Below are 12,999 nucleotides of genomic sequence, written 5' to 3'. Positions count from 1 at the left end.
GTATGTTTTAGTATTGCCCGATGCAAACCATTGTCATATTCGTAAAGTTGGACATTTTTCATGACCATTTGACTTAACAGGACGAATTTTAGTTTTGTGGTATGGCCACGGTGTCAGTTGGAAAAGGTCAACTTCGCAAAAAAATGAAATTTACAAAAAAGATTATTTCTCATAAGTTTTCAAAAAGAGCTGCCTGCTCAACAGTATTACTTCCGACTCAAGTCGGGGTATGGGAAGGAAGTACCATGCCTTGCCACTGTATACAACTGGTTCACTGAATCCCATCGTCATGGTGCTCGCTACAGTGATCAATTGCGCGATGGTCCTTCGAAAATTGATGTCATCGAGAAAAACTCTGGTGCCGATTGAGTTAGGATCGAAGTTTCTTTTACAGTTAAATTGTGGTATGCCCAAGGATCACAGAGACTCCAATCATTTGGTTCTTCCATGAATTACAACATGAAAAAAATAAATCTTTACGTGTCAACCCACAGTTGCTCAAAAATCGATTGATTTTAATCACATCCAAAAAATCATAACCAATTTGACATAGGATAATAAAAACACGTCTATACGATCGCAATAGAAGCCAAGACATGATTCCAGTAGTTTGGACCTGAAACAAAAACTTGGTTGACTCTCTGAGTCTTCAAACATGAACACAATCGAACAAAAGTTGTTCGTTTGTGAAGTGATAGGGAAAATCGGACCTCATTATTTTACAGTGTTATGTGTCATGTTGCTACCATGCCTTTAGAGGATGAAAGGTCCTTCAATGCTGAATAGTACACAACCATTTGATTGTCAAAAGTCATCACGGGAATATGGAGACCGTACCGAAATTATGCCCAAAATGTCACACTGTTAGCGCCACGACGGAATTCAATGTAATCTACACTAAGTTGCCGCCAAATAGTGAAAAGACTTTTGCTCAGTTGCAACCAACAGACTAGAACTCCATAGTTGTCCGTAGTGGCGCTAGCAGTGCTACAGTTTTGCATTTTATACAGTCTCTTATGGAGCATAATTTCTGTGTGATGGAGACCAAAACTCTGAAACTTATAATCCCAAAACATGGCAAAAAGAAGCCCATCAAACAGTCGACTATTTGACCACCCAAAAGATCGAATTGATGCACAATACTCCGTGTACGAATTATTCGGGACCCCTCTGTCCACCAGAGACCAAAATCAGTTGGATACAATATATTTTTCGTACTTGAAATTAGGTGCATATTCAAAAAAGTGCACTTTTTGGAGTGTCATGTTTAAGCTGCTGTCGTAGCCATACCACAAAACTAAAATTCGTCCTGTTAAGTCAAATGGTCATGAAAAATGTCCAACTTCACGAATATGACAATGGTTTGCATCGGGCAATACTAAAACATACATATTGAAGAAACTTAAATAGTCGCCTACGTATCGTACTATTTATTCTTTCACATGCTCAACTTCACATGACACTTCTTTTTTTCACCTATCAGGTCACATGTCCTTGCATTTCAATTCCTATTTCCGGAAATATGATAAATAGGCGCAATGCTTTGTAATCGCATTTGCTTCGAAAAATGGGAATAAAAAACCGAACGAAAATGTGTTAGAGCATAAAGAGAATCTGAATTCAAAATTAAATGGAAACATTACGTACGGATTTTTGCTGTGTTGTTGCATTTTTTATCTATTACATGGTGTGTCATGCCAAAATAGCAATGTATTTTTTTGTTCATCGTAACCGCTCGAAACAGAAATGTAATCAGCTCGAGTATTTAATACATACAATCCGTACGTATTATTGAATTCTGTTCGTTCAACGATGTGTCTTTTTTTCGAATAGGATCGAAAACACAATTCGCAATACGCTTTCGATGATGTGAAAGAAGATAAAAATGTATACATAACGCACTTCGATTATTTGAACATCATTTTGCAAATTGTTGGTGAAAAAAAGAATCCGTGTAAAATAGATTTTCATGAAAAGATGGCATTGAGCTGAAACAAAAATCGACAAACATTTTATGGCTTGTATTTATTCACGTCGATTGTGTTTACATGTGCTTGGAGGGCTCTTTTAATGACAGAAAGATGAACCGTATGTCTTTGCCGAACATCGGACTTTCGCATCGACAAGCATTTCTCTTCGGAATGTCAACAAACTATAAAAAAAAACGACTTGAACGCCGAGAAAAAAAACTCGGTTTGTCAAATAGAAAAGACATCTCCATATACATGGAACCTATTTCACCTTAGTCGCAATTTGCGCAAACTAACTAACGATTCGTATAGAACAAATGTGGTCGATCTTGTTCCAAACACATTATTATTTTTCCCCCTGTTTTTTGTTCGTCTTCTCTATTCACACTTGCGATACGGCGTAAAGCATTTGATTGCGTGTTATAAGCACATTTACTCAACAAACGATAGATCTTTTGAAAGAGGAGTGAAAATGTCCTTGTCGTTTTCTATTTTCTGTATTTATTTTTTTTGCCGTGAGAAATATACATTTCAAATCACAAAGAATTTTTAATTTCCGAGAAAAAGTTTGAAAAATATGTATTCTTCGTCATCATTATTTCATGAGTGAATGGAAGTTTTTAGTTCATTGAATTAAGACGCTTTTTTCGGACCACTTCTTTTGGCATGCTGTAACTAAATTCAATGAGATTCTTTTACGCTTCAGGGACACAAATAAAAATCGAATGAAGAGAAAAGAATTTCGTTTTATACGAAAAAGATGTACTTTGATTTTGTTCGGATGTGTCATTATAAGTATAACAATGTGTTTCGGAGCGAAGATTTTTTAGGGATTTCGTTCAGTGACCATCTTGACATCAATTGCATCTATAGACTTGAAGCAATTTATTTTCAATATATGTGTTTTTCGTCCCAATATTAACTATTTCTATTTTTATTCAACAATCTGTTTATTTTTATCTATTTTTACCGCCAGGTTTCTTGGATTCGGGCTCGAGATTTACACATCTTGACGGCTGGCGTTTTAACTTACACTTCCGACGAAAGATTTCAGGTAAGAAAAACACAAACACACACACACGCTCAATAACATCCATTATGCACGCACATAAATATTGTACACGATGTTTTTTTTTTGGGGTAAGATCATAAACGGCTTCCAACCAAAAAGCTATTCTTTTAGAGAGAGCAGAATGAAGAGGTAGATGGTAAAGTGTCGATTCGAATATAGCATGCAAGAAGCATTGTCTTTCCGCTCTATCTATTTATTTATTGAAAACGTTTTATGGTTGTTGTCGTCGAAGCAAAGGAAATGACGGTACAACGGAAAACACTGAAGCAACGACATTGAGCTAGTGCAATTTTCTGTTTCGATGTTGTTGATGGCGTCGATAAATTGATATGATTTCATGCTCAACATCCAATACATTTGCGTCTATATAAATAAAACCAAGCGATAAAATATGTCGCGTGCGCGCGTTATTATGCTCCGGTATTTCGCTTTGTATACTTGTCCATGATTTTGGTATTTTAACATTCGTTGTTCGTTTTTCGATCACTGCTAGCTAAATTTTCTGGTCGATACATATATAACCTTAATGTATGAGATGTTGTGCGATTTTTCTCTGTTCGCTGTGATGCCATTTACGACATTTACAGATGTGTTGACAAGATAAATAAAAGAAAATAGTTTGGACAGGCGTGAAAATTGCCGGGTGAAAGGTTCAGGCATGAGTTCAACATGCTGTTGAGATGCGAAAAGACGAGACAAATTCAAATTCATTTCCACTGTTTTTGTGTATGGCAAATAGTACATGAGTTGACATCACTCAGCATGAGATAGAGGAAAGTGTTGTTTTTTTCTTCTTCTTAGTGTTCACATCACCTACACACGTTTGTAAACACTCACTCGTTTAGTAAGAGCTAAAGCTGGAGAATGAGAAAAATTCATTGTCAGTTTCAGTGCATATACAGTGCCGGCGAGAATGAAATGCGTGGTCACTTTGAGCGTGAAAATGAATTTGGTACGCATGAAAAGGATATGTTGAGAACGTGCTTGATTAGTGACGATCCGTACCAAGAGCAAAAGACTTATTAATTCTAGAGATAGAGTGCAAAATATATTTTATTTTATTTTTTGTGGGAAGGAGAGGTGCTAGATGCCAAAAAATTTCACATTTTTATGATTATCTTTGTGTCTTTGGGGCCATATTACGATTATATGATTTTATTTGATTTTGTCTCAAGCATCTCAAGCGCATTATGATGAAGATGCACGGCCAGACATCGCGCCAGCATTCATAAATGGTATTACATTACAAATGAACGACAAAAAAATGATGATGAGAAAATTCCATTACTTTGTGCGCTCGCATCGACAAACAGTTAAGCTCCTGTGAATCCGTACACTCCAATCGATTATTGTATGTAAGTTGGACTGCCAAAGTCAATGAATATGGATGTCTACAATGTTGTTAAGCCAACGGCAATGTTGATTAATACAAGCTCAAAATATCACTGAAACGAAAAACATACGCACCAAACACGCACACATGCACACGCATACAAATAAAAAGAAGAAAAATATTGTTCCAGACAGTAACAGCACTTTCTACAATATGCGAACACCGGTGCTCTTGATTCTGGCATTAATCAATTCACTAGGCAGAGAAGCGTGGCAAATTCATTGCCAATTTTCTTTTTCACCTCGGCGCACATAATCCAATATGCAGTAAAACAAATGTTCTTTATGGCATCAAAGTATAGAAATCGAATGGTGTTTCAAATGGTAAATCGAATAAAATCGACGACGATGATGCCGTCGCCGCCGCCGCTGAGCTTGATTGCAAAAAGAATAAGACCCACACACTTCATGCCGAATGTGATGTACGTATAATCTATCGGAGCAATTAAAATTTATATCACCTTTGAGGATATGTGTGTATGTGTGCCTATGTTCGTCTCTCTCCCTCTCCACATGTCAATGATTTGGTTCAATGGGTCAGAACAACAAATATTACCAAGTGGAATTGCAATCGGTGTGTGAATAGGACGCTGTTATGCGGAACGAACGAACACAACACGTAATGTACATAATTTATTTGTTGGTCAAGCATCAACACTCACAATTGCAAGCACAGAGCACACATTGTCGAAGGATATGCATGTGCGACTGAGTGATTTTCGAAAAGTGTGTGCTTTGTGTCTGTGTGTGTGAGCATGTGACGGTAAACTCTACTCATCTTCATTTTCTGCCTATGCCATTTTTCAAAGACAAAAAGAACAATTTCTATTTTGATGTCATTCCATTCTCTCTTTCACTCAATCGCTTTCTTTTTCTTTTATTTTCGCAGGTGATACGATCAGAAGATTCGGAAAATTGGACACTGCAAATAAAATTTTCACAGGCACGTGATGGTGGCATATACGAGGTATGAAACTGTGTGATTCTCACATATCGAAAATGTTGTACATCCACTTTGGATGTGTATAAAACGGTAAATTGAACTTGTCTTCATTTTCAGTGCCAAGTGAATTCGGAACCAAAAATGTCGATGGCATTTCGCTTAAATATTGTCGGTAAGTGAGGTTCAGAGGTAATTTTGTTTTATTGCCAAAGTTGTATCCAAATGCGGATACACCAGTAGTAAACACACATATTCTCATATTCGTTCAATCGCAGATAAAGTTCAAAAGATGGAGCATCGCACTTTTTGTCATATTTCCGTACCATTACAGAACAATAGTGCCATTGATTCAGTCTAACACATAAAACGAACAAAAAAAGAGATAGAAATCGATTAAGATTCTCGTCGATTTTTCGTCGTACACATTGCCAACGATATATCGCATCCAAAGTCCTTCGCTCAGACAGTTACCATTTTAAAGCGGTTTCTTTTGCTTTGACTTTCGGTTCTTTCTCACTTTTCTTGAACACAATCACTAACTTCTAACCAAATTCAAACAATGCCAATGAAAACATTAATTTAAAATAGAATTTCGTTTCCTTATCTTGTGTGCAATGTGTTTTTTTTTACTCTCATTCTCTTGCCAATCAGTAAAAAAAGGGCGCGAGGCGATGCCAGTAGCCATTTATGTTGACAATCCACCTACACATTGAGTAACAAACAAAAGTTCGTGAGAAAACGAAAAAAAGTGACAAAAAACAATCTGTAGACTGATCACCGATTGGGATCTATAGAAAAACGAATATGAAAAACCCATTTTCCAACGCAACAAAACCATTCGGATGGAGAAAAAAGTCACTTCTTCGAAATCTCCATTGAAATAATCAATGGCTTTCGTTTGCTTTTGCTGATGCTTACAAATGTTTGTGCAAATCCTTTTTCTCTCTTCCGCGCGCGAAGAAGACATGTGCATCAAACTTGAGATATACATCAGTAAATGGTCTATTACATTTGTTCAAATCGACGAATCCCACTCGAGCTGAATGTGTAAGTGAGTTCAGGGTTGAAACAAAAAAAAAACTTTTCAAATTCATTTGGAGCAAGTTGAAGATGAATCAGAAACGTTTGTTAAACAATGGATTATTTGACATTTAAACGAGACCCTGTTTTTGAAGCACTACCCCATCCTATTATTCGTATCACCAGGAAAAAGCTTTAGGTTTTTTTCCACGACAAAAAACTGGATACAAAATTCCACTCAAAATAAAGTACAAAGAGACACATGGAGAGAGAGAATGGATCTTACCGTCAATTTAACAATTTATTTTCATTGTTTGAAGCGAAATTGCTTCTAAAACAGTCGAAAAACACAAACAATACATATCGATCAGTGAACACAAATGAATTAGGTAGCTCAAAGTGGCGACATACAAAACGCAGATCAGAAAAAAAAATTGGCAACTTTATTCGTTATTTTTGTTTGGTTCGTTTAATTAAAGCCATTCAACATTTAGCTACACGAAGGTGACATGTTCCATTTCACGTTTTCATGTTCGCTTCTCTAAAATGGAAAATTATTGCGAGGAAAAAAATGGTCGACGAAAATAATTTATGTTTTCCAAGTCAAATATTTCATTTTATCACATTTCATTTGAAATTGTTTCGCTCGTTTAACTACTAATGAAACTACATTCCGTACAAATATTCATTTTTGAGCATAGATACCCAGTTTAATTTACACATACACTTAGTTTATGTCGATATTTGCGAAAAAGCTCAATGAGCTTGAATAATAAACAATGTAATTGAGCTAGTTGTATAGAGTAACAAATTAATTAGTGTGTTTCTATGTCATTATATCGTTTAAAACGTCAAGCAAGCTTAGTATACAAGTGATACCGAGAAATGAGATGGAATCGTTCGTCTCGTACAATATGAAAAAAACCGGAAAGTGTTTGTGTGCAATGGGGGTGAAGGAAAATCGCATGGCACTGTGTTTAATAGTTAAAATCATTGAAGCAAAAAGACGAGAAAAATACCAAGCGATCTGATATGCATGCGAAAAATGACTGGAGACAGCGATATTTAAATTTAATTTGCTGCGTTCATGCTTCGACGAAAGTAACAGCTCGTTAGAATACAACGCACAACTATTGCGACTCCAAGTGCATGTTACTGTGCAAATGGCGAATACAAATTTTGCATACAATCTCCTTTTTTTACTATTTTTACGCTGAAAGAAGGCGAAAAAATGCATCCTAACTAATTAGACTCGCAGTCTTTCTCGAATGGAACCAAAATCCTATTAATTCTGCGGCAAACACTTGACCTCGTTTTGCATGCATTTTCTCATAAGACACTAGCTAAACATGTAGCGCGAATGGTGAAATGCATTTCACATAAATCGATGAGTTTGCATTCAATTACGCTAATTACATATTTTCTTGTTTATTCGAGTGTAAAACTACATGAAATTATGCCGCAAATACTACAAACGCTATACAATGTATGGCTCTGGAGTAGCTGTTGCTGTTTTCTCTCCGTTGTGATTTAGTCATTTAAATACATATGTGTTTGTTTGTGCATTTTTTTTTTATTACAGAGGCAAAAGCAGTTGTCGTTGGACCAACTGATATTTACGTAAAAATGGGAAGTGAAGTGGTGTTGACATGCATTGTGAGTCAAGGGCCGCATGAGCTTGGAACCATTTACTGGTATCGAGGTGAGTTGTCATTTTATTTGTTAGTGGAAAAAAAAGCAGAATAAATTTTGATGAAAAACTAATTAAATTGACATTGTTTTTTTTTTAATTTCGTTTTTTGTTCTCATTTTGTCACTTGGTTGTTGCACATTTTCAACCAGATTCTACTATGTTGGACGTTCCTGCAGAGTTTGAATCAAATGACGTGGACTATTCGCCCCGAATCACCGTCGACACAAAATGGACAGATGCGTTGCGCTCAAGGTAATAAATACCATTTTTACTACTCAATACCTCAATGTCTCAGTTTAATCTCGCTTCCGCTGAAATATATATCCTTTTTTTCGTGTGTCTGTTTTTGTGCTGTTGCATTATTGTTTCATTCAATTTTGTTGGGAAAATTTTCCTTTTTCTCAAAGTCCGTTTACGTGTTCGTATCGATTGCAATTGTTTTTGTTTTTGCGGATGAAAACTTTGCAATAGATAGAATTAAAGGAAGTATCAAAGCGATACACAACAGTAACTCTTGATGAAAGTTCCTTTTTTTTCGAGCACAAAAACAGGAAAAATCAATTATAGTTTTTGTTGTTGTTGTTGTTGTTGTTGTTGCTATTTGTGCAAGTTGCTGTAACCCTTTTTCTGGTTCCGTTTTTATCTCATTTTTCTTTTCGGTTGGAATTTTGTTACTATGTATCGTCGTCGTCATCGTGTGCGGATTGAATGGAAAATCTATTGTTAGATTGAAAATATCCGCTGCAAAAGTCACAGACTCTGGGAATTACACCTGCTTTCCAACAGCAGCCGAAGCAGCCAGCGTTACTGTGCACATTATTAATGGTAAGTGTCAATTTTCTCAAATTTAGTGTTTATTCATTCACGCACCAAGAGCCAATAAACCCGAAAAAACACAACAATGACCGAAACAGGAGAAAGCTCATTGATAAATAAATAAGCTGATTGACACACGCTATTCCATACTATATCACTCTCTTTCTCTCATCGACGTAAAAAAAAGAGATCGCTCTCTCAAAATTGATGCGCAAAAACAATAGCCAACGGTTTATGAAACAATAGCCAACGAAGCGAGGAATGGATTGCCGTTAGACAATGAAATGAAGAAGAAGCATGCATATACACAAGAGAGAGAGAGAAAGACAGAGAAAAAAAATTGTTTTGCCTGAAACTGAAACATCGCTCGAGCGAATTCATTTTGAACAGTTTGGTTCTTTCGGTCGTCCGTACGGAAAATGGCAAAAAGTTCATTAAAAATAACAAAATGTGTGATGATGACGTTAGTACTATCATTGTTGTTGCTGTTGCAACAACAGCAACAACAATGATAGCTACATATCACCAGTAATACTAATGTGAATACGGCACACCATTGGAACGACAATTCAGCACGTGAATTGTAACGCGCACAAACATGAGATAAAGTAACAATCACAATGCTTGTGCAAGCATTTGTATTCATTACAACACCACCTTTAATTCCGTTTTATTCTGCAATGCGTTTTTTTTGTTTCGCTCGTGTAAGCGCGAATGGTAGTGGCAACGACAGCAATAGCCAGCACCCAGCAGCAGTGCTAGTAGTGATGGTAATTCGGGGGGCATTGATAGGGCATCACACAGCATTTCCATAAATGTTGAGAAAAAAAGCTCGGGTGATTGTGTAATTATGTATCTGCATGATAAGCATGTGATTCGGATGTTATGTCCATTTGTATGATGCGATTGTGAGAAAAATGACCCGTTGTTATTTTTTTTCTCTCTCTCTTTTATATCACTGTTGAGAATTTCACAAACGAATAAAAAAAACACAATGACAACATCACCGACAAAGTCACATAGACAGCGCAAGAAAAAGACACTAACAGCTAATTTATTCGAAAGTTGTAGCTTGTGCAACGAAAATGAGACAAATGGCGACAATAAATTATTCATAATAATGATGGTCCATGTATCGGAGTTTCGTTGTTGCTGCTTACAGTACATAAACAAAAGGATTATAATCTCAAAGGGGAATTATATCGACATTGTGCATAGAAACTACGTTCGTTCAGTCACGGACATTTGTTTGTTTGTTTGTTTTTTTTTTTTTTGCATTTTACAAACAACTGGCGTATCTCGTTCACTCACACGAAAAAAAGAGAACCATTTTGAATTCAGACATTACATGGAAATATAAAATCTAAATTTATTCATGGCGGAAATTTCTCAATTCAATCTCCATTTGAATACGTTTGTCTCATTATTATCGTTGTGCGCGCTCTCGATTTCGGATGACACTTTTCCACCATCGACATTCATCTTCATCATTCGTATCAAAATTTTATTGCAATGACCGATGGATTCGCACCCATTTTTTTTCGCTCACCATCCAATTTTCGCTTTTTATGTATACAAATGCCAACTAACAACTGAATCTCATCGATTAACATTGACACAACACACACACACACACAAGCTCACTAGTACGACACACAAAAAATCGTTTTGTTTCATTATCACATCGCACAGCGTACAGTACGTTTCGGATTCATGGCATACGAAATAAATCCAATACAAATGACTTCCTATTTCTTTTGTCAGATTTTTTTATTATTTCGATTTGTTGCAGCAGCAGTAACAATAGACGGGAAGCAAGTGAAGCCATAGAGTGAGCTTTGTGTATGTGTGAGTATGTGTGTGCGGTTGAATTAGAACCTCATCACGCGGAAATGGCTTGCACAATGTTTGAAAATTACCGTCCGAAAGTGTTCGCTTAGCATTTATTCCGTTCGCACAATATTTACGTTTTCAAACACGCACTTTTGATTGATTCCAATTGTTAATTGAGCCATTAGGCGAAACATTTACGGGATTTTTTTGTGTTGTTATTGTTGTCGTGGCCGTTGTTGCAAAGCACTTTGTCAATTTGATAAATACATTGCAGTATTTTATGCTTGTTTGCGTGAAATCAACGTTCAAGCGCTGTTGGAGGGAGAGAGAGAGAGAGAGAGAGCAAAAAATGCCACGCAATCAATTGTACAAAGCATTTCGCATTACCTATAATGAATCTGTTAAGCTCCACGTGGGCATTCTTCGGAATGTTTCCATCATATAAAAATGTATTACACACGGAAATGGTTTCCTTGCACGCAACATCGAGAATGTGAAAAGCGAGTGAAAAATGTGTGAGATTCAATTGTGGGTGACGAATTGGCGTATTTTTCGAAGAGCATTTCCTTTGAATTTTCGGTCATGTTTAGTAATTTGATCAATTTTTTCGGAAATTCCATTTTAATTTGGTTTTGATATTTCTTGTGTTTTTGATTTGTTTTCGTTTCGGGTGTTTTTATTTTGATTTTCTGTTGTTTAGGTGAACATCCGGAGGCAATACAACGCGGTTGTGCAAATGCCAACATAGATATGTCAATTGTTTTTTACATCGTAACACTGTCAATGGTGTTGCAGCAGTTGAATCGGATAACACATGGCTATGGTGTATCATACGATGTGATTCGATGGCTCAAGTCGATAACACCGAATACAATAGCATGTAAACATCAATACCAAAATTTACCAGATTGTTCCAGTTTCAATGCGTCTGATCAATATATTGTTATTGGAATGGAACAAATCAGATTGCCGTCAACAGCAACGCGACTATCGTCCACCGTGTCGTGAGATGAACGCCACTAGGATATCAAGAAATAACAATGGCAATGGATTTTTGCTATCGGTGAATAGTTTCGGTTTATCTTGCTGCACAAACATATGGTAACGATCTGTGGTTTTTTGGATGCGATTATTTAATTTTCTGTGAAACATGTGAACAAACAATGTAACGTTGAAGACAATGTTTCCGAAGCCGAAATATGTGTAAATAAATAAGATATTTTTTTGTTGTCTTTCTGATTAGTCCATCCTATTTCTAATACATACATAATATACGATGAAATTTCTCATGTACCGTCGATGCAACCTGTGATTGGCACAAAAGTATATTCTAGCTAAAATACACTCTATTTAGATGGATTAACTTTTCATTATTTCCACCAAATGAAATTACATTTGCAATTTTTCGTTTGTTTCTCTGTGTGTTCATTTTGCAAAACGGAAAGTCACTTTAAAGAGTAAATTAAATTCCGGTGTAAATTAATTTGGATCAAGGTAACGCGGTCAACAGGATGAGCGTTAAAAAGTGAGATAGATGAAGGAAAGTTTGTTTCAATGATACACAAAATTGCAGCACAGAGTACACAGAGGAAAACATTGAAAATGTAACATCACAAAAAAAATATATATGTATATGAATGAACAAATAGCGGAAATCCCATTTGAAACATTAATCACGAACCAAGAGAAAATTAAATTAAAAAATTGAAATAGACAAAATATAAATTGTGAACACTTTTACATGTTGCATGACATCATGTCATGGCCACATTATCATTGTGACAGAGTAAATTTTAGGTAAAATGTAAAACATTGTTCATTGATAGTAAATAAATCACTGAAAAAAATCACAAGTAATAATTTAGTAAAATATAGGTGATACGGTCGGTGTTACGTCAATTTTAATCATGTTCAAATATTGATATGACCTCGCTTTAATTTTAATGGAAATTAAAGATGAAAATAGCCCGGAGTACAAGGAGTGCACTAGAGAACATATTTCACACAAGTTTAGAAAAGATAATTTCCTTGTACCGAACAAAATTCCTTAAAATATGAGAACATACACATGCACATTACTTTGAGAGTTTTTGATTGCTTAACTTGCAAAGTGGGCAATCCGACATTGTAAGTGTATTTGTATGCGTGGTTGATGTTATTACATCACCCGAGGTCACAAACAGTAATATTACATGGCATGGCATTAGAAGCGACACAATGGCATAGAATGAGTAAGAGCAAGTGATATAAATGCGATGCC

At 36.0% G+C, this 12,999-nt stretch overlaps 1 protein-coding gene across 4 annotated transcripts in view; it reads left to right on the top strand.

Moving 5' to 3' along the window:
* Positions 1–12,592, top strand: part of LOC116340999 — a 28,672-nt gene extending 16,080 nt beyond the window's left edge. For all 4 annotated transcript variants that reach the window (XM_031767813.1, XM_031767811.1, XM_031767812.1 and 1 more), the window contains exons 4-10: positions 2,947–3,024; positions 5,324–5,401; positions 5,495–5,549; positions 7,980–8,099; positions 8,240–8,342; positions 8,818–8,915; positions 11,440–12,592. In XM_031767813.1, coding sequence (XP_031623673.1) covers positions 2,947–3,024; positions 5,324–5,401; positions 5,495–5,549; positions 7,980–8,099; positions 8,240–8,342; positions 8,818–8,915; positions 11,440–11,747 — 840 coding nt within the window. In that variant the 3' untranslated portion in view covers positions 11,748–12,592. The remainder of the gene's footprint in view (positions 1–2,946; positions 3,025–5,323; positions 5,402–5,494; positions 5,550–7,979; positions 8,100–8,239; positions 8,343–8,817; positions 8,916–11,439) is intronic.
* The last annotated feature ends 407 nt before the right edge of the window (positions 12,593–12,999 follow it).

This window comes from Contarinia nasturtii, unplaced genomic scaffold (assembly GCF_009176525.2).
Source record: "Contarinia nasturtii isolate CC-2019 unplaced genomic scaffold, AAFC_CNas_1.1 Cnas_scaffold_695, whole genome shotgun sequence".
Taxonomy (NCBI): Eukaryota; Metazoa; Arthropoda; class Insecta; order Diptera; family Cecidomyiidae; genus Contarinia; species Contarinia nasturtii.
Note: the sequence above shows the minus strand (reverse complement) of the source record. Positions and strands in the feature narration are given on the sequence as shown.